This window comes from Pongo abelii, chromosome 14 (genome assembly GCF_028885655.2).
Source record: "Pongo abelii isolate AG06213 chromosome 14, NHGRI_mPonAbe1-v2.0_pri, whole genome shotgun sequence".
Classification (NCBI taxonomy): domain Eukaryota; kingdom Metazoa; phylum Chordata; class Mammalia; order Primates; family Hominidae; genus Pongo; species Pongo abelii.
The window spans coordinates 35,165,165-35,192,922 of record NC_071999.2 but is presented as its reverse complement, the minus strand read 5'-3'; the positions used below and the strand labels follow the sequence as shown (position 1 = coordinate 35,192,922).

The following is a 27,758-nucleotide window of genomic DNA, read 5'->3' as shown; positions in this document are numbered from 1 at the left end:
CGATGTAGTCTAATTCCAACATCTAAATATGCTATATCAGACTCGCAACATGTTAACACATTTTTTTTTTCTTTTTTTCCTTTTTCTTACTGTTTTGGCCCTTAGTTTGCAACCTTCATGGCTTTTTATCCATTTTCCTATCTTTGAATTATGCATATGTGTCACCTTTTCTGATATGAGGAACGGAACTCCATGATGAGTTAGGTGAATTATAAGTGTGAGGCTGGAAAGGGGATAATAATAGATATGGCATGTGGTTAAAAATGGAATACACATATGGGATCTAGAGGGCTACAGATACATACATAGCTATAGAGAGAGAAAAGGTAGGAAAATAGAGGTAGAGACATTTCAAAAGAGAACTAAGATTAGACACGAAGTGATAGAGTCCCTTTCCCAAGAATCAAAAAGAGACAAAAACTGTGCTGAGAAGCTTCAAAACTTTACTGTTTGCAGGAGACAAGTTCCACAGTAGATGAAACAAAATATGCTATTTTGCATGCATACTTACATATATTTATCAAAATTTTTAATCACATTTGGAGGACTGTATAATTTGAATGATTCTGTGATTTTTAGACATTCTCAAAACATGAGTATTTTAAAACATAATTACTTAAAGAAGATTTCATTGTTAGCTCTGCCATTTGTAATTTGATGAATGAAATGTTTAATTTTCCATTATAGAAGCAGAGAAAATCATCTTGGTTGTAAAACAGAAATTAGCAAACTGTACAAATAGACTTACTTAGAATTCCTGTCCTTACAGCTTTTAATGCTTTTTTCTAAAAAAGGTTACTTATTCTTGGTTTAGGACAGTAATGAATACAATTATTGACTTTCCATTATGTTGTTAAGATTATTAGATGGGGATAGTCTGTGTTGCCCTCTATTGGTGATTAATAATTAACTTTTGACAGAATAATTGCTGCTGTATGTGTCATTTGTGTGTATTTAATAATTTTATCAGCCAGTATATTTTAGAAAAAAGAATTTGGGAAAACCAACCTAATAGTTGTGGCCATGAATTGGCCAAAGGTGAAAAATTAGCTTTTGGGCTTTTTGATTTAACAATTTTATTGACTAAGATAGTATTGACATACTTTTGCCTTTGATTTTTAATTTTAATTTTAATTTTTTTTTTTTTTTTGTCAGAGCTCCACCTCAGATCAGGCGTCCCAATCGAGAAGTAAGACCTCTGAGGAAAGAAATGGCAGGAGTAGGAGCCCGGGGACCTGTAGGCCGAGCACATCCTATATCAAAGAGTGAAAAGCCTTCTACAAGTAGGGACAAGGACTATAGAGCAAGAGGGAGAGATGACAAGGCAAGATGCTGTCTTTCTGTAATTCACTCACTTGAAGCCCAGGACTTTTGGTGGATGTTATGATTTTTGTTGGCTTTTCAAGATACCCTGGTTTTGATGTGGAAGAGTTAGAAAAAAGTCTCATTCAAAGCCTAAGTAGTCGTCGTATTTTGAAGGCCATGCTGCAATGCAATTACCTCAGAGGCGTAGTAAATATATATATACACATACATGTATAAAAATATTTAGTGAAATGGATCCCTTGTAAGAAAAAATACAGCTTTAAAACTTTTTTGAAAAATATTTTAATAAGTATTCTGAATAGAAATGAGCAATAAATGAAAACAGTTATGGGGAAAGACAAGAAAGTAGATGTATCTGTTCACGGAATAAGATGAGGGATATGATTTACTACTGCCAAAAATAAGTATCTTTGATTTATCTGTAGATTATAGTAGAACAAGATTTTTTTTTTCCCTTGAGAAGATTCCCCTTGCTTAGGGTTCATTATGCACATTTACTTATTTAGGAAATTGATGGGTGAATAAACATAGTACTGGGTGGAAATTGTACTTCCCTTAAAATGGACCTAGTACAGTGGGTTGAAGATAATCTTACAGAGTAAGGAGGTAGCCAGGATGATCTGATGTGTCTCTTAGGCCTTAATTTTAGTAAAAAGAGAAAAATTTTAAAGTGATAGCATTTCCTGTTTCCACCGTGATGTCGTAAATGAATGATAATGTAATCGAATTGACAGAGAAGTTTTATTTTACTAGTTAGAGATTCAGGATCTGTCATCACATTCAGGCCATGATATGTATAGTAAAGATATATCTAATAACAAGTGGTTATCCATCAAAACTGTATTTGAATATTTTTATTACATGTAATTTTGCTCTGTAGATAAGGACTTTAGACCAACTTCCTAGGTCTGATAGCCATAATACATAGACCAAGATAGAATAAAATTGGCGTTTTCTGAATATTTCTATTGATGAGATAGTTCAAAGACGTATTCTACCTCCCTGCCTCATAGGACACTGAAAATGAATTAGATTTTTTTAATGTTTGTAATTTGTGGGAGCTTTTACGCTATGAAACAGCAAGTGATTCTATTTCAGATCCTTTTTGGGATTAGTGAAGGGTAGTAATAAATACATTAACTTTTTAAATTTGTTCCCCCCGTTATCAAAAGCCACATAAATGGATACTTGAAACTCTATCTTAAATATTATTTTTGTTTCTTTTCTTTATTTTTATGCAGCTAACGTTGGTTTGCATTATAGAGAATACAGTAGGGGCTGAAATCCAACCTCCAGTTTGCTAGTAGCTTTTAGATAAACCTTTAGAACAGGGTAAGGAACTTTCAGTCTTGAATTTACATAAGAGAGAAACCATGGTGACGGTTTACTGGATGCTGCTTTGCTAGGTACCATTCAGAGTGATTAAACAGTAATTCATGAAGCAATCCCGTGAAGTAGGTGTCTTACTATCTCCACTTTACAGATGGAAGAAACTGTGGTACAGAGCGCTAAAACTTGCCAAGGTCTCACAGTAAGAGATGGAGACTGGAAGAATGGAATTTGTGAAGTCACACATCTTTTTCCTGTTTAACCTTAAGATTTTTCACCTACTGAGCTAAATGAAAAGTCTGGATTGGGTTTACCAAAAGAGATCCAGAACAATTAAATGTTGGTTTTTAAGTGTGACTCTTAAGCAAAGAACAAAATAATCAAGCAGCATTTTTTGAATGTCAAATACTTTTTTTTTTTTGAGATGGAGTCTCACTCTTGCCCAGGCTGGAGTGCAGTGGCGCGACCTCAGCTCACTGCAAGCTCTGCCTCCCAGGTTCACGCCATTCTCCTGCCTCAGCCTCCCAAGTAGCTGGGGCTTCAGGCACCGGCTACCATGCCTGGCTAATTTTTTTTGTATTTTTAGTGGAGACATTGTTTCACCGTGTTAGCTAGGATGGTCAATACATTTTTTTCTGGAAATTATAAATTGTCTTTCATTTATAATGTTATCAAATGATTTTCTAAATGTTAGTTATTCTTTCATTGACGTATAAGTACTCAGAATGTCACTAGAAAGTAACCCTTTTATGTAAGAAAACTCCGCAGTTGTTTGGAGATAAAAGATATTTTCTGAGTCGCTATGGAAACAGAGGGGACTACGATTTTTCAAAACAAACTCATGCAAACTTCATTAGCCTTTGAAAGGTATATTTGACTCAGTTACAATTTTCGTAACCACGCAAATATTCATTAGGATACTGAAGTTCCTAAAACTCACTGAAGGCTGCGATAGGATTTGAGGCAGCTTAGGTGAAACTAATAGATATCTACTTCTGCTAAAAGCTGATTTGAAAATGAGTGTTGGGGCCAGGGGCAGTGGCTCACGCCTGTAATCCCAGCACTTTGGGAGGCCAAGGCAGGTGAATCACTTTAGTCCAGGAGTTCAAGACCAGCCTGGGCAACATAGTGTAACCCCGTCTCTACTAAAAACACAAAAATTAGCTGGGTGTGGTGGTGCATGCCTGTAATCCCAGCTACTTGGGAGGCTGAGGCATGAGAATCGCTTGAACCTGGGAGGCAGAGGTTGCAGTGAGCTGAGATCCAGCCACTGCACTCCAGCCTGGGCAACAGAGTGAGACTCGGTCTCAAAAAAAAAAAAAAAAAAAAAAAAAAAAGGAAAATAGTGTTGTTTGGAAGTACCCTCAGAGGTATCGGAGTCCCCAGTGTTTATTGTATTTGTTTTTCTTAAGATCAGTTTTGTGTGTTGCTACCAGCTTTAAAATTGAAGCAGAATAGAACAGAAAATTCAGAGCTTATTGCCCATAAGTACAGTGTTATTTTGATAAAAATTTATAAAAATATATACAAATTTATTCATATGTTTTCATACACCAGCTCATGATCCAGAATGCATTTATTACTTTGTGCCTGGGTCAGAATTTTGAAAGCTGCTGCAGCACTCTAACTATGTACTTAACTTTATAGATGTAAAAAAAAGTGAGGATAAGAGAAGTTAGACGTATCTTGCTTAAGGTCCCTGGTATATTTTTGGATTTTTAATTTGGTGTTGGGAACTGTATGATGGAACAACTAATAATAGCAGTAGTAGCAAATGTTAGTCTTCCTTGAGCGCACTTATCCTTTTTGAAGCTTTTTACAAAAAAAAGCCTTCTTTGAAGCTTTTTACATTTATTGGTTTATTTGATCCCTGCGTAATCCTGTGAGCTCAGCATTATTTTTCCTGTTTTATGTGTAAAGAAATTGAGACACTGAAGTCTTAACTGCAAATAGATGGTGAAGTAGGATTTGAACCTTGTCTAATTGTAATACCTGAGTTTTTTAATCATTATGCTATACAGACTCTTATTTGAAAATGCTTACTATCTTCTTATAAAAGTACCAGTTTATTTTCTGAGACTGATTATGTCTTTTTTCTTTTTCTTTTTTAAAATTACTGACAGCCTTCAGGTTAGGTGCAAGCTTAAAATGCTGTTTTTCAGTAAGTAACAATCACTTTGCATAGTGATCTGTTGTAGAGGCTTTATCATTTTCCCCCCTGAGGTCTACAGGGTCATCCATAAGGCTAGTTAGTACTCTGTTTATTGGACACATCTTTATTAAGTGCACATTTTGTGTCAGTAATACTTCTAGGTGCTAGAAATACAAATGTTAATGAAATGTAGCTCCTGGCCTGAATAAATTAACTTTTAAGCTATATTTTTTCAGTTTTATTTCAATGTATCTGGTCTCTTCTTCCTACTATGACAGAATAGCTTACACAGGGTAATTTAGAAGGAGTAGAAATTTATTTCTCACAGTTTTGGAGGCTGGGAAGTCCAAAATCAAGCCACTAGCAGATTTGGTGTCTGCTGAGGGTCTGTTCCTTCTAGATGGCACCTTCTTATGTGTCCTTACAGGATGGAAGGGGCCAATAGGCTCCCTTGGGAATCTTTTATTAGGGCACTAATTCTGTCTGTGAGGGCAGAAACCTCATTGACCTAACCACCTTCCAAAAACCCATCTTCTAATAACATCACATTGGGGCTTAGATACCAACATGAATTTTGGAAGGACACAAACATTTAGACCATAGCACCTGGGAAAATCGGATTTATTATTATTTTGCTATTTAAGCTTAGAGTCAAATAGTTATATGCATAGAAGTAACGAAAGGATTTTTTTTATTTAAGAAGGATAATCTAAAAGTAAAATATTAGGTAGCAGAAGAAATGTTTTTGTTTTGTGACCTTAATTTATCAAACTCTGATTCTCAAGTATTTTTAAGATTATAGTTTTATGGTTAATTAATTCAGTGAAATGAGCAGTACTTCCATTATCTCATGATTAAAGCTATATATGCTTTTAAGTAGAATTCAGATTAAAGTATGGTAAATTATATTCTCTGAATTCATTTATTTCATTGAATTATACATAACAAATGGCCATTTATCATGAGAAGACTTTCCTTCTCATGAGTAAGTCTAGGGATATCTGACATGGAGAGATGCTGCAAACTAGATTGACATATTCTTTTGAGAGCTATTGATTGATTATACAAATGAACAGTGACTTCATAGAAAATATTTCTATTGAAGAAAAGTGCACAAATTGTATACTTTTTTGATGAATAATGATTAGCCAGTGGTGTATATTAATAACTACTTTTATGAAAAAATGGTGTATGTGTTGTATACACATTAAAGAATAAGATGATAATGAAACAATAAAAACATGCTAGAGCTTCACTCATTGATCAATGACTTGAGCAGTTTTCAAATACTGGAAGAATGATCAGATTTTTTGTGCTATTTACAGTGTAACAACAGCAAAAATGACATGCTTTAAGTTTAGTATGCATTATTAACATTTTCCCCATTACTTTTCTAAATCTAGGCAGTCAGGAAAACAATAAATCAAGCCCTGATTTATAGCATTTGCTAATTCTGTGATATAAATACCACCTGTATGATGGATTTCAACATCATGTCACTGAACTCATAGTTGAGATGAGTTTGGGTAGCAGCCTACCATTGTATGGTGTTTCCACCATAGAGATACAATAAACTATGGAACCTCAAGATAATAGGTAATAGTAAAATAATTAGGATGTGAGGAGTTTTGCGTATTTATTTCCTTTTTTAAAAATACAACTTATTCAAAGTTTGTGTAATTTAATATTTATTAATGGCTGCATTTCACAGGTGGCTCACAAAATTTCTGAAAATTTAGTAGCTGGCTCTCAAAAACTAGTAAGAAACAACTTCACCATCTCACTGCATAGTAAGCCTTGTAATTCAATGTAACCATCAGGTCTGGGGTCAAGAAATCGAACATTTGGCACCTCAGAAGCCATATTCATGATCCCCACCCCCAATCCTTGCCACTTACCTCTTTCCCAAAGGTAACCACTATTCTGATTTCTAATGCCATAAATTAATTATGCCTATTTTGGAACTTTATGTACAGTAAGTATTCTTTTGTGTCCAGCTTTTTTTGTTCAAGGTGTATTTGTGAGATTATTTCATGGTGTTGTATATATTTGTAGTTTATTTTCATTGTCATATAGTAGTATATCACAGTTAAAATCTGTTTTCTTATTAATGGATATTTGGGTTGCTTTTAGCTTGAGACTCTTGTGAGTAATGCTGCTTTGGATGGTTTTCTGCTTATCCTTTGACATATATATGCATGAATTTCTAGTGAGCATATACCTAGGAGTGGAACTGCTGGGTCATAGGATATGCATAAATTAAACTAGTGAATAACAACAGTTTCCAAAGTGGTTATACAAGTTTTCCCTCTTACCTACAGAGGGGAAGTTTTGGTTGCTCCACATCCTTGTCAACACTTGATGTTGTCAGTCTTTTTTTTTTGAGACAGAATTTCACTCTTGTCGCCTAGGTTGGAGTTCAATGGCGCAATCTTGGCTCACTGCAGCCTCCACCTCCCAGGTTCAAGCAATTCTCCTGCCTCAGCCTTCCAAGTAGCTGGGATTACAGGTGTCTGCCACCACACCGGGCTAATTTTTGTTTTTTTGTTTTTTTTTTTGAGATGGAGTCTCGCTCTGTCGCCCAGGCTGGAGTGCAGTGGCACGATCTCGGCTCACTGCAACCTCCGCCTCCCAGGTTCACACCATTCTCCTGCCTCAGCCTCCTGAGTAGCTGGGAATACAGGCGCCCGCCACCACGCCCGGCTAATTTTTTGTATTTTTTAGTAGAGACAGGGTTTCACTGTGTTAGCCAGGATGGTCTCGATCTCCTGACCTCGTGATCCACCTGTCTCAGCCTCCCAAAGTGCTGGGATTACAGGTGTGAGCCACCGCGCCTGGCCAATTTCTGTATTTTTAGTAGAGACAGGGTTTCACCACATTGGCCAGGCTGGTCTTGAACTCCTGACCTCAGGTGATCCACCCACCTCAGCCTCCCAAAGTGCTGGGAATCCAGGCGTGAGCCACTGCGCCCGGCGTTGTCAGTCTTTTTAGGTATAATCATATCTCATTGTGATTTTTCCCAGGATATTTGCCATGTGTTGTGTATTTACCTGATAATTTATGAAGTTGAAAACCTTTTCATATGTTCATTGGCTATTTGTATCATCATGACTTGTTTTTAAGAAACATCTTTTTCTGTCCTTTGAATATTAAGTTGCTCCACAAATTTTGTCTCTGGTGGTAGCTAATTTATAGTGCTGGGTTTTGTTTTTATTTTATTTTTTTACCTTGTTGTGCTAGATTACAGTAAGTAGTTTTTATATCTAAAGAACTATTTGACCAAACTTGTGATTTAGAATTCTAAATCCATTTGTGGAAATTTGCGCTATTCTGGTTTTTTACTCACCCACTGTTGATTTTGTCCTGTGCAAATGTCAGCTTAGTCTTTGACGGGGATGAGGTCTTAGGTCATAGGAGGAGTTGTGTTCAAATATTTTAACCTCTTATTCAGAAGACTAATACACATACTTTTCTTAGACTGAACAGTCTTACTGTATTTCAGCCTTGCCAGGTGAGAGTGCTTTAGCTTCTTGATTTTAGAATTTGTATATCCTTATCGAACTATCTTAAGTTTCCCACTTTCAAGGCTATCTTAATAGGAGTGCATGAGCTCTTATTTAATGTGGTATTTGGTATTTCTTATATAGTAAGATTAAATGTGGGGCTTTAATAGCCGTATATGTTTTTTGTTATCCTCTCTCAGACTCTACCACTCATTTTAGCCATTCTATATACTACAGAAAGTGTAAAATAAAACATGAGAGAACACACTGTCCCTGGCTTGTTGGCATCAGAGCAGCCAGAGAGTTCCTCTTAAATACAGGTCAGATTGTGTCTTCTGCTCATAACTTTCAGTGGCTTCTTATCTTAGATTAAATGCCAAGTCCTTATAATGGCCTACAAGGCTGTGCATAGTCTGGCATCCATTTCTTCTTTGACCTCATCTTCTTTCTCCCCTCTTCTCATTTCTTTCTGTTGGTTTCTGTGTTGTTCCTCAGATTTGTGAAGTATATGCTGATTGTGACAAATTTGAACTTGCTGTTCTGTCTCTGTTTTACTATATATTTTACTTATTAATATATTGGGCCTCCTAACTTGAATATATGCCTCATGAGGGCAGGGGTTTCTGTTTGGTTCACTGCGATATCCGCAGTGCTTAGAATAATGCTTGGCACATAGTACTGGCAAATATTGTTGAAAGAACATATATATTGATAGGTGTGCAGAATGATATGGATTCATAATTTCAATTTAAATGTATTAACACTCAAATGCAGAGCATGATACTGAAATTAGTAAGCACTGTTTGCATTTATTAACTTATTTTACTTTGTAAAATAAAGTCTTAAGAGTGGGATGCAATTTAGAAAACTTGTCTAACTTTTCCTCTGTTGTTTCTCACACTGGGGTAAGAGTAGCCCAGGGGTGTGCAGCAGTATGCTGGGGTACAAAGTGGTTGAAAGCACTGATTCTGGAGCTGTATTCCCTAAGATCTAGCTGCGTGTCCTTGGGCAATTTACTTACCCTCTCTGTCCCTTGGTTTTCTCATCTATGAGGTGGAAATAGTAAGAGTACCTACCTCCTAGGACTTTTAGGATTAATAAGAGTTAATATATATCCAGTGCTTAGAACAATACGTGGCACATTGAGTAGGCAGTATATGAGTTTTAGTTATCATTGTAACATGAAAGTGGGGGACTAACAAAGATATGAAATAGAATACAAAATCACTTTTTAAAAAAAGAAATAATTGCCATTCTAATTGGTGTGAGATGGTATCTGATTGTGGTTTTGATTTGCATTTCTCTAATGACCAGTGATGATGAGCTTTTTTCATATGTTTGTTGGCCACATAAATATCTTCTTTTGAGAAGTGTCTGTTCATATCCTTTGCCCACTTTTTGATGGGGTTATTTGTTTTTTTTTTTTTTCTTGTAAATTTAAGTTCCTTGTGGATTGTGGATATAGCCCTTTGTCAGATGGATAGATTGCAAAAATTTTCTCCCATTCTGTAGGTTGCCTGTTCGCTCTGATGATAGTTTCTTTTGCTGTGCAGAAGCTCTTTAGTTTAATTAGATCCCATTTGTCAATTTCGGCTTTTCTTGCCATTGCTTTGGTGTTTAGTCATGAAGTCTTTACCCATGCCTATGTCCTGAATGTTATTGCCTAGGTTTTCTTCTAGGGTTTTTATGGTTTTAGGTGTTACGTTTAAGTCTTTAATCCATCTTGAGTTAATTTTTGTATAAGGTGTAAGGAAGGGGTCCAGTTTCAGTTTTCTGCATATGGCTAGCCAATTTTCCCAACACCATTTATTAAATAGGGAATCCTTTCCCCATTGCTTGTTTTTGTCAGGTTTGTCAAAGTTCGGATGGTTGTAGATGTGTGGCATTATTTCTGAGGCCTCTGTTCTGTTCCATTGGTGTATATATCTGTTTCGGTACCAGTACCATGCTGTTTTGGTTACTGTAGCCTTGTAGTATAGTTTGAAGTCAGGTAGCATGATGCCTCCAGCTTTGTTCTTTTTGCTTAGGATTGTCTTGGCTATATGGGCTCTTTTTGGTTCCATATGAAGTTTAAAGTAGTTTTTTTCTAATTCTGTGAAGAAAGTCAATGGTAGCTTGATGGGGATAGCATTGGATCTGTAGATTACGTTGGGCAGTAATGGCCATTTTCATGATATTGATTCTTCTATCCATGAGCATGGAATGTTTTTCCATTAGTTTGTGTCCTCTCTTATATCCTTGAGCAGTGGCTTGTAGTTCTTCTTGAAGAGGTCCTACACATCCCTCGTAAGTTGTATTCCTAGTTATTTTATTCTCTTTGTAGCAGTTGTGAATGGGAGTTCACTCATGATTTGGCTCTCTATTATTGTTGTATAGGAATGCTTGTGATTTTTGCACGTTGATTTTTGTATCCTGAGACTTTGCTGAAGTTGCTTATCAGCTTAAGGAGATTTTGGGCTGAGATGATAGGGTTTTCTAAATATACAGTCGTGTCATCTGCAAACAGAGACAATTTGACTTTCTCTCTTCCTGTTTGAATCCCCTTTATTTCTTTCTCTTTCCTGATTGCCCTGGCAAGAACTTCCACTACTGTGTTGAATAGGAGCGGTGAGAGAGGGCCTCCTTGTCTTGTGCCAGTATTCAAAGGGAATGCTTCCAGCTTTTGCCCATTCAGTGTGATATTGGCTGTGGGTTTGTCATGAATAGCTCTTATTATTTTGAGATATGTTCCATTGATACCTAGTTTATTGGGAGTTTTTAGCATGAAGGGGTGTTGAATTTTATCGAAGGCCATTTCTGCATGTATTGAGATAATCACATGGTTTTTGTCATTGATTCTGTTTATGTGATGGATTATGTTTTTGATTTGCGTATATTGAACCAGCCTTGCATCCCAGGGATGAAGCCGACTTGATCGTGGTGGATAAGCTTTTTGATGTGCTGCTGGATTCGGTTTGCCAGTATTTTATTGAGAATTTTTGCTTTGATGTTCATCAGGGATATTGGCCTGAAATTATCTTTTTTTGTTGTGACTCTGCCAGGTTTTGGTATCAGGAAGATGCTGGCCTCATAAAATGAGCTAGGGAGGAGTCCCTTTTTTTATTTTAATTGTTTGGAATAGTTTCAGAAGGAATTATACCAGCTCCTCTTTGTACCTCTGGTAGAATTTGGCTGTGAATCCGTCTGGTCCTGGGCTTTTTTTCGTTGGTAGGCTATTAATTACTGTCTCAATTTCAGAACTTGTTATTGGTCTATTCAGGGATTCGACTTCTTCCTGGTTTAGTGTTGGGAGGATGTATGTGCCCAGGAATTTATCCATTTCTTCTAGATTTTCTAGTTTATTTGCATAGAGGTGTTTATAGTATTCTCTGATGGTAGTTTGTATTTCTGTGGAATCAGTGGTGATATCTGTTTTATCATTTTTTATTATGTCTATTTGATTCTTCTGTCTTTTCTTCTTTATTAGTCTGGCTAGCGGTCTATCTGTTTTGCTAGTCTTTTCAAAAAACCAGCTCCTTGATTCATTGATTTTTTGAAGGGTTTGCTGGAAAGGATATGGAGAAATAGGAACGCTTTTACACTGTTGGTGGGAGTGTAAATTAGTTCAACCATTGTGGAAGACAGTGTGGCGGTTCCTCAAGGATCTAGAACCAGAAATACCATTTGATCCAGCAATCCCATTACTGGGTATATACCCAAAGGATTATAAATCATTCTGTAAAGACACATGCGCACGTATGTTTATTGCAGCACTATTCACAATAGCAAAGACTTGGAACCAACCCAAATGCCCGTCAATGGTAGACTGGATAAAGAAAATGTGGCACATATACCATGGAATACTATGCAGCCATAAAAAAGAATGAGTTCATGTCCTTTGCAGGGACATGGATGAAGCTGGAAACCATCGTTCTCAGCGAACTAACACAGGAACAGAAAACCAAACACCACATATTCTCACTCATAAGTGGGAGTTGAACAATGAGAACACATGGACACAGGGAGGGGAACATCACATGCCGGGGCCTGTTGGGGGGTGGGGGACTAGGGGAAGGATACCATGAGGAGAAATACCTAATGTAGATGATGGGTTGATGGGTGCAGCAAACAACCGTGGGACGTGTATACCTATGTAACAAACCTGCACGTTCTGCACATGTATCCTAGAACTTAAAGTATAATAAAAAAAAGAAAAAGAAGAATAATGAGATTTCCAAGAAATTTTGCACTTTCTTTGGGCCATTGAAATCAGGCAACAGATGAATAAATTAGGCAAGTGAGAGGCAGTAGCTTTACAGGAAAAAGATCAGCTATAATTCAGCTTAGACATCCCTGTGACTATGACCCAGTGATTTTTATTACTAATTGGCCAGTAATTTCCGATGCGTGGTAGCTTACTACCTAATGAGTTGATTCGTCTGTTGGACAGAATCTATTGTTAGAAAATTCTTTCTTTTGCTGATCTGAAATCTCTCTCTTTTGTTACTGGCCCTTCCTTTTTTTTTTTTTTTTTTTTGGCTTAATACCTAGTAGGCCTGTTGGTTGTATTGCCCCATTAGAATTTACTTCTTCAGCTTAAATGTCTCTAGTTTCCTTGGTCTTCCTCCATATGACATGGGTTTTGAACCCTTTATCATCTTGATTATCCTTCCCTGGGTGTAATTTATCAGTATTTCTCTTAAAATGCAAGACCCAGAACTAGTAACTGATCATGTTTCACTTAATCTGCCATTGTGAGAGGTTGCATAGTAAAATATAAGAAACATTTGCATTTTAGGGCAAACTATATCATTAATTGACTCTGTAATATTTGGTTAGTCACTTTGAGCCTAATTTTCCTCAAATAGAAGGTTATCCAACACTAATAAAAGATGAGTAACAAAGCTTTCTTGATATGGGAAATTTTGATATTAGTAAAAAGAAGCTAAAATATTTTGCTTTCATGAGAAAAAAAGTATATCATCCTTCATGCTAAAAATCAAATTCTTGCTAATGTTGACCTTAGTCAACTCATGTGAAAATCTGAGGAAAGAATTCTAAGATCATTTCAGTGACATTGCAGTTAGTATTATTTATGTACACTTAATAATATCTTGGGAGAGGTTAGCTTTATTTCTTTTAACTAATAATTTCCTTTAGGTATTGCATTTAATCTAGCTGTTTATATTTGATGTCTATATTCTAATTTAAGCATTTGTTATGAAGAATAACTGTCACCCGTTTTACTGATTTCCTGGTATAACCAAATTAATTTTAGTTTTCCTAAGTCTGTTTTTTATAACCTCACCATTTTGATTTGAAAATGTTTCCAGAATCTTTTTTTGTAGTCCTTGATCGGTATTCAAGTCTCATGTGTACCACTGAGAAACTTTGGGTTCTCGGGCAGGTCATTTAACTGGCCTATACACACACTTCCTGTTCTGCGTAGTGAGAGGCTTTTACTTCTTTGATTCTCCTCCTCTACCCTGTCCTCTATAGGAGCCAGAAGAAATCCAAACTCACCTCTGCCTATATCTTCAACCTCTTTCTTCTGCGCAGTACCTTTTATCTATACTGGCTACTCAGGTTTTTTCATAGCACTTCACAGTTTATGTGTGTTTTTACTTTATTTACTTGTTACTTGTTTCCCCCACTAGACTAGATGCTTGATGAGGGCAGATAATGTATTTTCATTCACTGCTCTAAAACCTAATGCACAATAACATGTGTTGCACATAGAAGATGCCCAAATATTTACTGTTTTTAAAATCCTATGATACTCCTATTACTTTCAGATAGGCATGCAGCTTTTTCTTTCTTCTGAGGTAGTGTTTATTAAGTTCTTTCCAGCCACTTGGACATTCATATTAAAATGAAATTTTAATTTTAACTTGGTAAGTATAAATTACAGTGCCATATGAAGGCTCAAGCTCCAGATGTGTCAGTTTCTGTTGTATTCTTTCATTGATACATTTCTAGAATAGTTTTTAAATGATTATAGAATGTTCCTAGTGATTTGTTTGAATATGACTTGGTAGCCCTGGCCTATTCTGTACTATAAAATGCGACTCTAGCCTAAGCTTAAGTTTGTTGATGTTATGTTTGTTGTGTAGGTGCCAAAAATTTACTCCTTTTAATATTGTCAGTATTGATATCTGTCATCTGGAATGCAAGAATCTTCCTGAAAATTTACTAATAAATTTAATGCTACTGCCATACTGCCCAGAAATAATTTATTTTTTTGGGTGAAGTACCAGAATACTGTTTGGTCACTTACCTAGCGGCTTAAAGGAACCAGAGCATCTGTCCAAGGGAGCCATTTAGTTTCCTCCAGCACTTATGATTGAGCCTTTTGACTATTTCAGAAGTGGGATTGGAGAAGTTTGTCTTGTTCTCTTGTCTCTTCAGGTTGAAGTTTAGGAGATGGACTCATTTTGACCATTTTCTTTTTTCGTTTTTACTCTAGGCAGCAACTGGGGCTAAAGCTCTGGGGAGGCACTTGGCTGTGCTTGCTGAAGTATTTCCATAGTTGGACTGTCTCTGGCAAATACGTGAATTTCATTTAAAGCTCTTCAAAGCTGTGTAAATCTTGGCAGAACCCCATAGAAACCATAGCATAAAATTTCTTTTAAAACAACTATATTATTAAATGAAAAATTTGGGGTAAAGCATATTGCTTTAATGGTCTTAATACTATTTAAAAAGATCCTCCCACATTAATATTCAAAATGTTTTCTAGTAGTGGTGGAAATCCTCTGCATCTACCAGTTCAAAGATAGGCTTTCCCAGTCTTTTGGGATCTAGCAAGGATCAGTTTAGTCTTACCTGCAACTGTCCCTGCAGGAATGTAGATTTGAAGTTTTTAATAAAGCTGACCAGTTCATGTATTTCTGATGAATTAAATAGAGGAGAATGGCATTTGAGTAATCAGAAATACTACCTTAAAATAATAAAAATTATTTAGAAAGTGATGGCATTATAATGTTTTCAAAGCGTAATGATGTTAACTAAATTATCCATTATTGACTAGTACTTTTTTTTATACCTATCCCCAGGGAAGGAAGAATATGCAAGATGGTGCAAGTGATGGTGAAATGCCAAAATTTGATGGTGCTGGTTATGATAAGGATCTGGTGGAAGCCCTTGAAAGAGACATTGTATCCAGGAATCCTAGCATTCATTGGTTAGAGTCTTTCAAATTATTGAATTAAAGTAGAGGAGAACACAAGTTATAGGTTGTCTTGGTGTGAGTTTTCTCTTGTTATTCATTAATCTGATTACGACCACATCTATAATATGAAAGTATAGAATTGACGGGACAGTTCTGTTGAATGTAACCAAGGACATTTTACATGTTAATTTGAAGTTGATATATAACTGACAAAAGTTGTTAATTCAATGACATGTCCTCATTAATAACTAATGTTTTCACTGATCTTTTTATGCAGTAAGAATTAGAATAATGTTCTTAATATGAGAATAATTTCATAAGTAAAAAAAAATAAAAGAATTAGTTTCGACCGTAAATCAAAGATCCCTGAGTAAACATTATGAAACTTTGCTGTTCTTTCAAAGGGATGACATAGCAGATCTGGAAGAAGCTAAGAAGTTACTAAGGGAAGCCGTTGTTCTTCCAATGTGGATGCCTGACTTTTTCAAAGGGATTAGAAGGCCATGGAAGGTGAGAATTTATTAAATTGGTTTTGGTATAAGAATGCTACTTGGCATTGGAATGAAAGGCAGTATTGCTGTAGTTTTTGATGCATTTAACCCATTTTGAAAAGGTTGGGAGAAGTTTATGTACACCCAAAACACCTGGATTTGAATTTGTAGTTGTGATGTGTTACATCTGCATAGCAGGAGAGATGGGCTTGGAGTGTTGAAACTATATAGTCTTTAGGTCACTTCACTCAGGGATGCTGAGCTAGAGATTAGTTTTAAGAATTTTCTAGATGTATGGTTCTGTAAATAAAAAGTTAAGCAGATTAATCAGAAATAATGTATGGTCTTATAGAAGAAAGGTGTGATCAAACAGTTATTTTTCAAAAGTTGGAATATTTCTCACTGATGGTTAATTATTTTGTTTTACTTGTCACTGACTTGAAAACAAATGTTTTTTCTAAAAAGATGTCTTTAGCTATGTTTTAAAAAACTACTTCTTGGCTGGGTACCATGGCTCACGCCTGTAATCCCAGCACTTTGGGAGGCTGAGGAGGGTGGATCACGAGGCCAGGAGATCGAGACCTTCCTGCCCAACATGGTGAAACCTCATCTCTACTAAAAATACAAAAATCAGCTGGGCGTGGTGGTTCATGCCTGTAATCCCAGCTACTCGGGAGGCTGAGGCAGGAGAATTGCTTGACCTGTGAGTTGGAGTTTGCAGTGAGCCAAGATCGGGCAACTGCACTCTAGCCTGGCAACAGAGCGAGACTCCATCTCAAAAAAAAAAAAAAAAAAAATCACTTCTTATGTCATTACAAAATATCTGACTTTATCAATTTATTTTGTCCTTGCTGTGCTTTTGTAGTATTTATTGGCAAACTGGATTAAGAAAATAAATGTAAAGATATCTTTCTAAAGAGTCTTTTTCCTGACCAAGTAATTTTTTTCTGCAACAGTAGAATAAAATTCTTGAATAGAACTATTATTCTTTTTTAAAAGGTTATGTTTGAATTTTTTAGAGATTTGTGAGAGTAGATTATTTACTAAAATGGGACAATAAATGTATTTTATTTATTTTTTGAGACTGAGTCTCACTCTGTTGCCCAGGCTGGTGTGCAGTGGCATGATCTTGGCTCACTGCAACCTCTGCCTCCTGGGTTCAAGTGATTCTTGTGCCTCAGCCTCCTGAGTAGCTGCAATTACAGGTGCATGCCACCATGCCCAGCTAATTTTTGTATTTTTGGTAGAGGCTGGGTTTTGCCATGTTGGCCAGGCTGGTCTTGAACTCCTGGCCTCAAGTGAACCTCCCACCTTGGCCTCCCAAAGTGCTGGGATTACAAGCATGAACCACTGTTTCAGGCCTGATAAATGTATTTTAAAGAATACGTGAAAATAAGGAGACTTCAGAAAGTTTTCAAGCTTATAAAATTGGTCTCAAAATGTAATTTCCAGAATTTCAGAACTGGAATGAGTCTTTGAGATCATCTCAAATCCCCACTATTTGACATACTAGAGAATTGAAGTCCAAATAGGTTGTGACAACCATAATAGACCTTTAGAAAATTTAAAATTCAGTGTGTCTCAGCTTCTTGTGTTTATGTATGCCTTTCCGCAGCACACTTTCTCCTGCATTGTGTGATACCATTCCTTTATCCATCAGGCACTTATTTAGCCCTGTTATAAACAAGGTTCCTTGTTTTTCAAGACATAGTCCCTGAGCTGTGAGACATCCTAAATGGAGAGTTGGGCAGTTACATATAGCTTTCAGTGTTAGGCACTAGCAGAGCCTAATGGGTGGTACAGTCCATATGTGCTTGGAAAGCTCAGCAAAGCACAAACATGACATGATTAAAGAAGGCTTTATGCTTGAGGATGTGGGATTCAAGCTACAATTTGTAGGGTTGTGAGGATTTCACTATGTTGGAGGAGACATTTTGGAGATGTAGGAACTTAGAGGGGGATGAATGACGTGAGCAGTGGAATATAGTGAGAAAGTGTAAGTGTTTTTGGGAAATAGATGCATTGAAGTTTTGTAAGGAAGGCAGCATAGAATATTGGTAAGGGGCACAGATCCTGGATCCAGACTGGGTGCATGCGAATTATAGCCGTTTCCACTTATTCTGTGATCTTGAGCAAGTTATGAAACTTCTCCATGACTCGGTTTCCTTATCTATAAAATGGGAATAATAATGGTTATCTCATAGGATATAGTGAGGTTAAAATGAATTAATGAGGCCTTAGAACTATGTAAATGTTGAAAAAATAAATTAGTGGAAGATTCAAATGGGAAGGTAGGTTGAGGCCAGATTGTATTTCCCAGGAGTTCGATTCTTTTTCTGTAGGTGTTTGGGAGACCTCTTTGAGCAGGTAGGTAGCATAGTTAAATTAGTGAGTTGGGAAAAACAATCTGGTTGCCATGAGCACAGAAAGACGGGAGGCAAAGAGCATGTTCAGAAGTGATTGGCAGTAGTTTAGGCTTAAAATTCAAAGAACCTGAATTGGGATGGTGATTATGAATCAGGAATGGAAGGACAGATGCTAGTGATATTTAATGAAGGAAGCTGGTAACCTTTTGGATGTAATATATATGTCAAGAAGGCAGGGGCAAAGATAATTGGGTTTTGCCTATGGCAAAATAGTGATGATAACATAAATGTGGAGCTCAGGAAGGGAGAAAGACACTGGTTTATTGTTCTTGATGTTGAAAGTTCAGTAGGAGCAGGGGGTGCTTCTGGGGAAAGAGATAAGGAATTATTTTTGAGTTTTAAATTTTGGTATAATATTAATGTGGAAATGCACCAAGTTAGAAATACAGGGCTGAAGCTTGTGAGAGCGGTAAAAGATGGAGATATTAAGTGCCTTTTCAAAAATACGTATCTCTGGGATGAACTTTTCTCGAACAGAATAATATTGAGGTCCTTCTTTACAAGTTTTAAGATCAGATTATATGATTTTTATAAAGGCAACATTTAAAATTGTACTTAGAAAATAAGGAGATGCCCAAGAAATAGACTACTGTATTTTCAGTGTTGAAGTATATAAACATATGCTTGAATCACTCTTACATTGAGACTGTATTCATCTATCCATTTATCATCCAGCCTATCTTAGCACTTCTCAGACTGCACCATAATTTATCCATATTTTCTAATAGATTAAAAGTCTCTTGAGGATTTATGTGTGATTCCTGACAGATTCGACTTTTTTTCCTCAGGGCCTAGTACTTAGTAAGCATTGGATAAATTTACACTGGGTAAATACATATTTATTGAGTATTTACCTTGTGTCACGTGATAGGCTAAGTGCAGAGGATACCAAAATGAGTGAATAATAGCCCCCAAGAAGCTCATGGTCTTTGGGTGATTAAGCATGTATTTAATGGAGGCCATGTGGTAAGTGCAGTGTTTGTTGAGGACAGTGTGTCTAGTGTCTGATAGAGTAATGAACACACTGCTATGGCAGGAGAGAGGAAGAGGGACTTAGTCTGCTGTGGAGAATAATATCAGGGATGGCCTCCCAGAGCAGGTGAGCCTGAGCTGAGTCTTGAAAGATGAATAGAAGTTAAACAGGCAGATGTGATGAAGAAAGGCTCTAAGGCAGAGTGGATATCATGTACAAACACATGAAAAGTGTAAGAGAACATAGTATATGTGAGGAATCTTGTGTAGTTCAGTGTGGCTGGAAGTATAGAGTGTTTATATGGGACATAGTAATAAAAGACACTGCTGGAACGGTTGGTGTGACCTGCTTCTCACAAAGAGCCCTGCATGCCATGCTAAAGATGTCAGTGAGCCATTGAAGAGTTTTTAGTAGAAGGATGATTTGCAAGTGTAGGAAGATCTCTCTTCTGTAGCAGTATGGAGGACAGGTTGGGGATGGACATAGATGGATATGAAAAAGTAATCTCATCAGGAAGTTGTTGAAATAATCTAGCCAAACAATGAGGACAAATGCCTGCAGAAAGGCATGGGCTTTTTGGTTAGTGAAAAATGAATGGATTTGTGAGAGATGTTTAGGAGGTATCAGTGACTGATTGTTTACAGGGATGTGAGAGAGAGACAAGTTGTATAACTCCCAGATTCCAGGCTTGAATTGAATGACTTCTGACATCACCTACCCAGAGTTGGGCCAAACTTCACAGGTTGAGAGCACAGTTTTCCACAAGACCGCCCTCACTTCAGACACTAGCTGCAAACTTGGGGGTCCCCAGGTCACTCTTAGGACCAGCTGGCTACAAATTCAGGAGTTCCCACTACCCTCTTGGGTTTGATAATTCTCTAGAATGACTCACAGAACTTAGGGAAGCCTTACAGTCAAGCCCAGGACAACATAGACATGAACATTGTGTGTCCCCTGACACATGGCTTTTCTTCTGCCTCTGCTGCCCCAGACACAACAAGACAACCCCTCCTTTTCCTCCTCCTCCTTAGCCTATCCAAGGTGAAGACCTTTAAGGTGATACACTTCCATTTAATGAATAATAAATATATTTTCTCATAATTTTCTTAATAATGTTTTCTTTTTTCTAGCTTTATTGTAAGAATACCATATACAATACATATACAAAATATGTGTTTACAATTTTTGTTATCAGCAAGGCTTCAAATCAATAATAGGCTATTCATTGATTTTCTTTTTTTGGGAATCAAACGTTATATGCAGATTTTTGACAGTGTGGGGGATTGGTGCCCCAACCCCTGAGTCGTTCAGGGAGCAGCTGTACTTATGATGACAGTATTATTATAGCCAAAGGATATAAATCGGAATCAGCCAAAAGGAGAAACTTATGGGGTGAGGTCTAGAAGGATGCTGAAGGTGACGCTTCTTTCGCCCTCTCTTCCTGGAGTCAGGATGCTTTGCTCTCCTGGATGTGTGACAATATGGAGATTGTTGCATCACATGGACATGCGATAGTACTGTTATAGTTTGGATATTTGTCCCACCAAATCTCATGTTGAAATTTGATTCTTGATGTGGTAGTGTTGGGAGGTGATGCCTGATGGGAGGAGTTTGGGCCATGGGGGCAGATCCCTCATGAACGGCTTGGTGCCAACCTCATGGTAATGAGCAAGTTCTCACTCTGTTCATTCTCATGAGAACTGGCTGTTTCCCCTTTCTCTTGTTTCTGTTCTTGCCATGTGAGTTCTGCATGCTGCTGGCTCCCTTTCACCTTACTCTAAATGGAAGCAGCATGAGGCCATCACTAGAAGCTGAATGGGTGCAGGCACCATGCTTCCTGTACAGCCCGCAGAACTGTGAGCCAAATAAACCTTTTTTTCTTTAAAATTACCCAGCCTCAGGTATTTCTTTGTAGCAACACAAATGGACTGAGAGAAATAGCAGAATATTGCCAATTAGGGAAGCTCATGTGATCAATTGAATGATTGCCCGTGGTTCTTAATCTCTTATTCTCTTCCTCTTCCCAAAGGTTGAGTTGATACCACATGGCTCAAAGCCCCAGCTCTCTAATCACATGGTTGGTTTTCCTGGCATGATCATCCCCCATCCTGAGTAGTCTTGTTGGCATAAACTATATAGGGGGCCACCATGAGTCACCTCATTAGCATAAAATTTCAGGGCCTATTGTGATAACAAAAATAATCCTGTCACTAGGGTAATTCCAAGGATTTAGAGGCTATTTTCCAGGGACCGGAGACAAAGGCCAGCTAAATTCTTTATTATACAGGGTACAGGGAACTGATATTGGAAATAGAGAAAGGAACAGGCTTAAATAGAAACAAAATGTGTTTCAGTAAATACTCAGCAGCTAATTCAAAATAGAGGCCTGGAGCTTCAGATAGGGTGTGAGTGTAAAATTGTGAGATATAAAGGGTGGTTGATGATCTGGGTATGGATGAGTTTGTTCAGGAGTTTTGTAAAGGGAAAGGTTTAGAATTGCTTTGGAAATATAAAGGGCAGAGGAAAGAGGAGATCTGAGGCAGTGAACATAGCCAGAGAGCAGAAGTGTCAGGAAAAGAGCAGTGTCAGGGTTTCAAGAAGAGGGGAATGAATACCATGTATCAGCAGCATCAAAGGTCAGAGAGAAGTCAAGGAGGTGCGATTGAAGAGTGACCATTAGGTTAGTAAATGATGTATTTTTAGTGAATTGGTGAAGACTAAAGTCATGTTGTAGCTTATGAAGAAGAAATAGCATAAACCATTGAAGGTTGGCTGTGAGAGGAAGGAGAGGTGGAGAGTAGCTAGAGGATTTGTAGAGTCAAGTGAAGGAATTTTTTTGGTCTCAATTTTATCTGTTTTTTAAACATTTTTTGTGTTTTTGAATTGATACATAATAGATGTACATACTTTTGGGGTTCATGTGATAATTTAATACATTCACATAATTTGTAAAGATCCAATCAGTATAAATGGGATATCTACTACCTTTAACATTTGTCTTCATGCTAAGAACATTCAAATTATTCTCTTCTAGTTATTTTGAAATATACAGTAGACTGTTGTAAACTATGGTCACTCTACTGATCTATCAAGCTGTACTCATTGATCAGTCTCTCTTAATTCTCCGTTGACCCCTACCCTTCCCAGCCTCTGGTAACCACCAGTCTATTCTCTTCATGAGATCCTTTTTTTAGCTCCCACAAATGAATGAAAACATGTGATATGTGTCTTTTTGTGCTTGGTGTATTTCACTTAACATAACGACCTCCACCTCCATCCGTGTTGCTATAAATGACACGATTTTATTCTTTTTTATGGCTGAATAGTATTCCGTTTTGTATATATACCACATTTTCTTTTTCCGTTCATCCATTGTTGGGCACTTAGGTTGATTTTGTATTTTGGCTGTTGTGAATAGTGCTGTGCTAAACACGGGAGTGCAAATAACTCTTCGATATATTGATTTCCTTTTTTTTTTTTTTTTTTTTTTTGGATATATTCCCAGTAGTGGAATTGCTGGATCATATGGTAGATCTGCTTTTAGTTTTTTGAGGAACCTCCACACAGTTTTCCACGGTGGCTCCCACCAACAGTATAGGAGCATTCCCCTTTTTCCATATCATCACCATCATCTATTATTAGCTATCTTTTTGATGAAAGCCATTTTAATTGGAGTGAGATGATCTCATTTTGGTTTTAACTTGAATTTCTCTAATGATTAGTGATGTTGAGCATTTTTTCATGTATCTATTGGACATTTGTATGTCTTCTTTTGAGAAATGTCTATTCCGACCTTTTGCCCATTTTAAAATTGGATTATTTGTCTTTTTGCTATTGAGTTGCTTGAGCTGCTTATGTGTTCTGGTTACTAATCCCTTGTCAGATGGATATTTTGCACATATTTTCTCCCATTGTGGGGGTGTCTCTTTGTTGTTCCCTTTGCTGTGCAGAAGCTTTTTAGTTTGATATCATCTATTTATCTGTTTTTGCTTTGGTTGCCTGTGCTTTTGAGGTCTTACACAAAAAAATCTGCCTGGACTGATGTCCTGTAGCATTTCCCCAGTGTTTTCTTCTAGTAGTTTCATAGTTTCAGGTTTTTAACTTATTTTGATTTGATTTTTGTGTATGGTCTTTAATCTATTTTGATTTTTGTAAATGGTGAGAGATCAGCATCTAGTTTCATTCTTCTGCATATGGCTATCCAGTTTTTCCAGCAACATTTATTGAAGAGACTGTTCTTTCCTTAAGGGATTTTTGTAATGTGGCAGATTAAAGTATATTTGTATACCGAGGGGAAAGAGCCAGTAGACAAAGAGATACAGGAAAGAGAGAAATTAATTAAAGGAGTAATGTCATGAGGAGGTGAAGTTTATAAATATCGTACAGTAGCTATAAACAGCTGCTAATGTTAGAAATTAACTCCTATAGGAGGTGGCCACATTAATGGCATTACAGGATGGCCCTCTCAGAGAGCATGGAAAAAGGCATCAGAGAAATAAGGACTTTGCTCTGGTTATGCCTATAGCATCAATTGGTCGTTTTCATGGTTTTTAAAATCTCAACCTCATGCAAAGTTGAGGGCTCCCTAACAAAGCAAAAAAATATTTTTGTAAAACTAGTGTTTCAAATTTTAGTGATTCCTGGTTGATCTGTGTCAAAATTGTATAGCTAGAAAAGCATTTGGACAGTTTCTGAATTTGGAGTTTATGAAACTTTGACATACACATAGTTTTCAAAGCTTAAATCCCCAGAAGCTTGTCAAACCAAAGTAGCAGTTGGATCAGAATTCCTCTTAAGGAATCACCAGGTGTTATGCAAAAAATTCAGTGTGAGCTATGTATTTAAACTCTGTTAAAAATTCTGGAAGAAAATATTTAAGAACCCATTAGTTTTTAAGAGTAGAGGGTTGGATTCCTTGAATAGTTTTTATTCTTCACTGATTTGTTTTTATAGAATACTTTTATGTTTGTTTTCAAAACTAAGAAGTAACTAAAGTTTAGTTTTTATTCTGTATTTACTGGTTCTTTCATCACTATTACTATTTTATATAAACTAACACATTAAAATGATACAAATCTTGCTAATTTGATTATGTTTGAATCACCACTGGATTTTTTACTGTTACCTTATTAACTCATAAATGGGTCTTTATTTTTTACTGAAAGCTGTATATTATAAATGCACTGTGGAAGATAGGTTCTGTTCCTTATAGAGGGTAAGGAATGTGTAATTCTGCCACATGTGATAGAAAATGTCTTATTTTTATTATGTGTAAACAGAACAGTTGCTTTTAAGCAGTGCTCAATATTATATGTACATGTCATATGCTAGGTTCAGGAAACTGAGATTATATCTAAATATATGAGAAACTGTTGTCTAGGCTTTTTGTTAGGTTATCTCTGACTACCTCTGGCTTGAGACATTTTGTGAAATTTCTTCATTTTTTCTAGCTATAAAATAATACTCTTACTAAATGCATCATGATTTTACTGTGACAATTTTGAGTTTATCTTTTGATGGAAAAATCTTAATGTACATTAATAGCTGATGATAATTTATAAAAAATTTTTTAATCTGATAAATCATTTAATTCGTCTTTTGAAATTTCAGGGTGTACTGATGGTTGGACCCCCAGGCACTGGTAAAACTATGCTAGCTAAAGCTGTTGCCACTGAATGTGGTACAACATTCTTCAACGTCTCCTCTTCTACGCTGACATCTAAATACAGAGGTGAATCTGAGAAGTTAGTTCGTCTGTTGTTTGAGATGGTGAGTGACGATATGTTCAGATTTCAAAGTAGTGTGTGTAGGCCTATGATGCCCCCATAAATCAGTTCTGTCCACCTGGAATCTTTTTCGAAAAGGGCAGAATAGTTCTATTTTAATAGTTCTTGACACACTGACGAGAATTGGGATGATGGGTTTTGTGCGGTAGTTGGTGTATCTTCAGTGTATCTTTTTATTTAAGGTAAAGCTAGGCCTTTTGGCATCCTGTCCACTGAGGGTGGAAGAAGAGACTTTGGTCGTATGTGTGGGTTGACTGGTATTTCTGGATCTCTAGGGAGCTGATGGAACAGAAGAATATTTTAATATGTATTTTAAAAATCAGAGTCTGACCTGTCATTAAAGTTTATTCCTTTTTCATATGGGATTTGCAGTAACTTAAGAATGTATATTTGAGGATTGAGGTTGATTTTTTTTGAAAAATTTTTCTATTATGGAAATTTCCAGATATGAAAGTAGAAAGCATAGTACAATGAACCCCTATGTATCTATCACCCAGCTTCACCAGCCATATAACCTTTATTTGTAGAAATTTCTTTTTTCTCATGGGAATGATTGATTTAGCCTTTGCCATAACCAGGTGATGGCATTAAAACAGTGAGAAGTTTCTGCTCTCTTTTGCCATTGTTTTAAAATATTTTTTTAAATACTCAGATTGTTTTATGAGATTATTGAATGATTTCTTTAAAATATTTTCATAAAGGCTAAATTTTACGCCCCTACCACGATCTTCATTGATGAGATAGATTCTATCTGCAGTCGAAGAGGAACCTCTGATGAACATGAGGCAAGTCGCAGGGTCAAGTCTGAACTGCTCATTCAGATGGATGGTAATTTATATTTAATTATTGTTTCAAAACTCTTATTTTTAAATATTTTGTGTAAACTCATAATCAATGGATGAATTAGAAGGCAGCCTGAGCTTAATTATTTGTTCATTCACCCATTTGTTCATTTGTTCATGCACTCAGAAAGCATTTCTTGCATACTTGTTAGAGATCATGCACCATTTCAGATTCTGAGGTTACAAAGAAAAAGGCTACTATGGCCTTCAAGGAGCTTACTATTTGGAGCAAAGTTTCTAGAGGCATGATCTAGAGTCCTAGGGTTCCTTGAGACCCTTTAAAGAATCTGCAAGGTCAGAACTATTTTCATAGGAATATCAAGTCATTGTTTGCCTTTTCTTTTTTACCTCATTCTCTCACAAGTGTTCAGTAGAGTTTTCGAGAGGCTGTAAGACGTAGGGTATCATAGAAAGCAGAAGCAGATATGAGAATCCAGCTTTTCTCTAGATAGACATTAAAGAGATTTGCAAAAATATTTTTTTAAAAAGCCCCTCTTCTTTTTTTTAGTATTTTGGAAAACATACTTTTCATAAAAATATGTAAATAAGTAATGAATTTATCATTATTTTTAAGTGAATTAATATTTTTAAATTTCAATTTTAGGTTTTTTCTTTTTTTTCATACAATTTACCCATGCACCATCTATTTTAAGTTTTAAAGATATTGATAGATACACTCCACACACAAAAAAGCTCTTTAGGGTTCTCAATAATTTTTTTTGTTTAAGGTTCAGAGTCTTGCTGTGTTGTCCAGGCTGGAGTACAGTGGTATGAACACAGCTCACTGCAGCCTTGACCTCCTAGGCTCAAGCAATCCTCCTGCCTCAGCCTCCTAAGTAGCTGGGACCACAGGCGCATGCCACCACATCTGGCTAAGTTTTATTTTTTGTAAAGACAGGGTCTTTCCATGTTTCCCAGGCTGTAGTTGGACTCTTGAGCTGAGGTGATCCTCTGGACTCAGCCTCTCAAAGTGCTAGGATTATAGACATGAGCCACTGCACCCAGCCTCCATAATTTTTAAGAGTATAAAAGGGTCCTGAGATCAAAAAGTTTGAGAACCACTGATCTGGATGGGAAGCAGGCAGCTGATCAGATGAGTATAATACATTATGGTACATTCTGGGGTAGAAGTAAAGTCTGGGTGCAGTGGAAAACATAGGAGAGGCACCACCAAGACCGGGGAATCATGGAAAGAGATAGCCAAGTTGGACTTTGAAGCATTGGTAGGAGTTATCAGGACAGAGAAAAAGGGCCCTGAGGAGCCTCAGAGCTGCTGTTTAGAAATAAGTTACTCTGGTAGTTAGTTGTGTGGTAGACAGGAGGCTGTTCAAGCAAAACATTAGAACAGATAAAATATGTTAAAAAAAAATTCAGGGTGAGGGACCGAGTGCAGTGGCTCATGCCTGTAGTCCCAGCACTTTGGGAGGCTGAGGTGGGAGGATCACTTGAGGCCAGGAGTGCAAAACCAGCCTGGTTAACATAGCAAGACTTTAACATAGCAAAAACTTTAAAAAGTAGCTGGATGTGGTGGCATGTGCCTGTAGTCCCAGCTACTCAGGAGGCTGAGGTGGGAGGATAGCTTGAGCGCAGGAGTTTGAGGCCACAATGAGCTGTAATTGTGCCGTGGCACTCCAGCCTGGGCAACAGGGCAAGAACCTGTCTCATAACAACAACAACAAAATACCAACAATATCCAAGTTGTGTTGTTTCAAAACAGTCATGGTTATTCATCAACTGTGGATACTTACTGAATACTTATAATGTACTATGAGACCCTTCC

General features: G+C 36.9%; 1 protein-coding gene across 7 annotated transcripts in view; it reads left to right on the top strand.

The window, feature by feature from the left end:
* The window catches only part of KATNAL1 (katanin catalytic subunit A1 like 1), a 93,326-nt gene that overhangs the window by 42,524 nt on the left and 23,044 nt on the right, over positions 1-27,758 (top strand). For all 7 annotated transcript variants that reach the window (XM_002824138.5, XM_009248532.4, XM_003778182.4 and 4 more), the window contains exons 4-8: positions 1,156-1,324; positions 15,345-15,472; positions 15,865-15,970; positions 24,961-25,119; positions 25,838-25,964. In XM_002824138.5, the coding sequence (XP_002824184.1) occupies positions 1,156-1,324; positions 15,345-15,472; positions 15,865-15,970; positions 24,961-25,119; positions 25,838-25,964 (689 nt within the window). The remainder of the gene's footprint in view (positions 1-1,155; positions 1,325-15,344; positions 15,473-15,864; positions 15,971-24,960; positions 25,120-25,837; positions 25,965-27,758) is intronic.